Source organism: Panicum virgatum, chromosome 9N, assembly GCF_016808335.1.
Source record: "Panicum virgatum strain AP13 chromosome 9N, P.virgatum_v5, whole genome shotgun sequence".
Taxonomy (NCBI): domain Eukaryota; kingdom Viridiplantae; phylum Streptophyta; class Magnoliopsida; order Poales; family Poaceae; genus Panicum; species Panicum virgatum.
This window is the reverse complement of record NC_053153.1, coordinates 29353726-29357073: the sequence shown is the minus strand read 5'-3', so window position 1 is coordinate 29357073 and position 3348 is coordinate 29353726. Positions and strand designations below refer to the sequence as shown.

The following is a 3348-nucleotide window of genomic DNA, read 5'->3' as shown; positions in this document are numbered from 1 at the left end:
AACTTTGGATAACCTTTTTTAAAAATAGTACCCTGGATAACCTTAAACGTTCATTTTCACACGTTCAGAAAAATGGACTAGTGTTTTACAGATAAAAACAGCAATCTTTTAATGAATATACTTTCTAAAAGTAAACTCGGTTTGCGTGATCCAAATTTAAAATTCAAACAAGCAACAGTATATATGGTGCCTCAAATTCTTTTCTGTTGAGTGACATTTTAGGTCAATAGCTAAATATTGTGCAAGCTTTCACTGCGAATATATCATAGCAAGTTTCATTACTTAGACAAAGTGGTAAGCGTCATTACCAAAAGTGGATCGATGTTATCCGATATTTTCCTTTACTTCTCTCTTCCTAAAACTAACACTACACTACATAGCGATTTCCTCTTCTCGTGCAACACTACTAGTACAGTAATACATACCTCTCTCACTTCGTAGCCCAAAATACCGCCCCCAAAAAAGAGTTAAAATTGAAACAAAAAAAAGATAGCTTTTGCAGCTAGACCCTCTTCGAAGACAAAAACTCCAAGAACGGCCTCTCGTCACGCGGCGGCGGTTCCCTCAACGCCGACCTCGCTCGCAGCGGCGGCGGTGGCGGCGGCCTCTTCGGCCGCCGGCGCCTCGCGCTCGCGGTCATAGGGGGACAGCCACTTGGCGCGCATGTACTCGGGCTTGCGCCAGGGCGGGAGGTGCAGGCCGCGCTTCTTCAGGCTGGCGCGCGCGGCGTCGGCGGCGGCGGCCACGAGGAGGCGTAGCCGGTCGTCCTTGCCCACGAACACCGCCGGCAGCCGCTGCAGCAGCGAGCGGTAAGCCTTGGTGGGCCTGGCGACCTCGAACGCGGACCGGAAGTCCACGTCGACCAGGACGCGGTCCCGCGCGCCGCGGTCGGAGGCGGCCGGGAGGAGCACGTCGATGTACGCGTGCTCGCCGGCGGGGTGGGAGGCGGACTTGTCCCAGCGGGAGACGCAGACGGCGGCGTCGTGCCCCGCGGCGCGGAGCGAGGCGGCCACCAGGCGGAGCAGGTCGCGCCGGCGCGCGCCCGCCGCGCGGTGGCGCTCCAGGTGCGCGCAGACGTCGGCGAGGAGGTTGCGCTCCCGGAGCGTCGCGCAGTGGACGAGGCCCTGGGCACGGCGGCGCGAGACGGTTAAGAATCACTTGTGCGCTCTCGGCCGCGGTCACCGCCCACCAAAAGGGAATCAAGTTACTACCTTGATCGTCTCCGCGACGTCGAAGGCCGCCGCCGCCGCTTCCTCGTCCTCCTCGTCGTCGGAATTATCCCCTCCGTGGAAGCAGTTGCAGTACCGGCCGCCGTGTCCTGGCTTCTCGGTGCCCGCCCCGACGCTGTCCTCCAAGAAGCTGCGCACCATGCCGTCCAGGCACACGGAGCTCGGCTCCGCCTCATCCTTATCTCCCGCGACCGCCGACGGTAGCCGCTCCGCTGGCGAGATCCGCAGGAGCTGGCGATCGAAGAGGCGCTTCAGCATCGACCTCGCCGGCGCCGTGGACGGATCGGTAGGAGCGGCCCTCATATCGAAGCGAAGAAATGAACGGTGCTGGCCGGATCAGGAGGGTAAGCGATCCTGGGCGGCGGCGGTCGCCTGAGTCATGGCTGCGGGCTGCGACCCTTGGATGAATGATTCGATCGGAGCGGTTAGGGTTTTTTTGGTCTTTTTCGGATCGATTTTCTGAGTGCGAATTTTCGGGGGGGAAGAGAACAAGGAGTCGGGGGGCCGGTTTTAAAGCAGGCGGAGGATGCCGACGTGGACAGTATGATGGCGTGGCGTGCGACGTGGCTGTTCTTATCCGCGTGCGGTTGGAGGTGGCACTGACTGACTGACTGACGGGCCCTGCCCTTCAGCACTTCACAACTTTTGTGGATCCTCGCCCTAAAAAAAAACTTTTGTGGATCCTCCATGCTGATTTTTTTTTTGAGGGGGGCAAGCTGAGTTTTATCTTGGCATAGAATTGCAATTCTTTTTAGATGAATAGAAATATAATGTCTGACCTCTCTATGCATAGCATTAAAGATGACTTGAACATTTTTAATATTTTTTTGAAAAAACATTTTTAAATTCTGTTAAATATATACTGATTTGATATTGTGCATTATATCATGAAAAATGAGAAAAATAATGATTTGCTTGTACCGGGACAACCAGTTTGAAAAGATACTTGGGTCTTGTTTAGTTGCCTTCAAAATTCCAAAACTTTACAAGATTTCCCATCACACCGAATCTTTGAACGTATGCATGAAGTATTAAATATAGCTAAATAAAATAACTAATTACATAGTTTGTCTATAATTTGCGAGACGAATTTTTTAAGTCTAGTTAACTCATGATCGGATAATAATTATCAAATACAAATAAAAGTGCTACAGTACTTTACACCCAAAACTTTATGCATCTAAACAAGGGCTTGGACTCTAGTTCGTACTGACATCCCTGTGCAGTGTGAGGTCAAGACAAACAACACCAATTGAAGCGAGACAACCAATTTCGTATTGTGTTAAATATATACTGGTTTGATATTGTGCATTGTATTGTTATGAAAAATTAGACAAATAATGCTTTGTTTGTAGCGAGACAACTAATTTGCAAAGATATTTGGACTCTGGTTCGTACTGACATTCCCGTGCAGTGTGAGGTCAAGACAAACAACACCAATTGAAGCGAGGAGGAAATTTGCAGGTAAAACGCATTCACTACTATTTGGTGATGCAGTGCCCATGAAGATTTGCAGCAACCTGTAGAATCTAGAAATCGAGCCATTACTGACATCCCTGGAAACTGAAGTCATTGACGAGGAGAGGCTAGAACGACCTCTGCTCTAACCAAATGCTGATGGAAACTCCATTTCAATTTTCAAAAACAGTTTGGGATAAGCAAGGCACTATAGAGGTTCTTTTAAAAAACTATATTTTTAACGAGACTCTCTTTAACAATCTTCAATAGCAATAACGCCAGGTAACATGAGGAACTGACCCACATGTCCCTTCTCTTCTCCCTTTGGCCGTACATTAATATTAGCAATGATGCATTTGTGGAGCCATGATACAAAACCTACAATTACAAATTTGACAATTGCCATCTCCTGGCATGTTTTCAATTTGTTTTTTTTTGCGAATTATAGTATTGATTAACTAAAGCCAGCGAAGTATATTGGTTCGCAACAATCAGGTCAACAACTGAGGCTTTGCTTGGATCATCCAGGGCTTATATATATCAGCATATAGTCCAATTTTGAACTATTCAACCGCCCGGTTCTAAAAAAAGCTATAAACTGACTTCCTTCAACTAGTATATTTGAAAGAGACACATCATTCGTGTAGATGTTGTGCTACAG

The 3348-nt window shown here is 48.6% G+C and overlaps 1 protein-coding gene across 1 annotated transcript; it reads right to left on the bottom strand.

Annotated features, from left to right (window-relative positions):
* Positions 1-237: 237 nt before the first annotated feature.
* On the bottom strand, positions 238-1727 carry LOC120691636. Its single transcript, XM_039974778.1, has 2 exons — positions 1212-1727; positions 238-1124 (listed from the first exon to the last, which is right to left on the bottom strand). The coding sequence occupies exons 1-2, from the start codon at positions 1530-1532 to the stop codon at positions 546-548; spliced, it is 900 nt and encodes a 299-aa protein (XP_039830712.1). The 5' UTR covers positions 1533-1727; the 3' UTR covers positions 238-545.
* Between the last annotated feature and the right edge of the window lie 1621 nt (positions 1728-3348).

What these genes read in the sequence shown, in the direction of transcription:
- LOC120691636 (XM_039974778.1), bottom strand. Translation starts at nt 1,532, where the DNA reads ATGAGGGCCGCTCCTACCGATCCGTCCACGGCGCCGGCGAGGTCGATG. An exon ending in ACGTCGCGGAGACGATCAAG is followed by an intron (nt 1,125 to 1,211) that starts GTAGTAACTTGA and finishes CGCCGTGCCCAG; the next exon opens with GGCCTCGTCCACTGCGCGAC.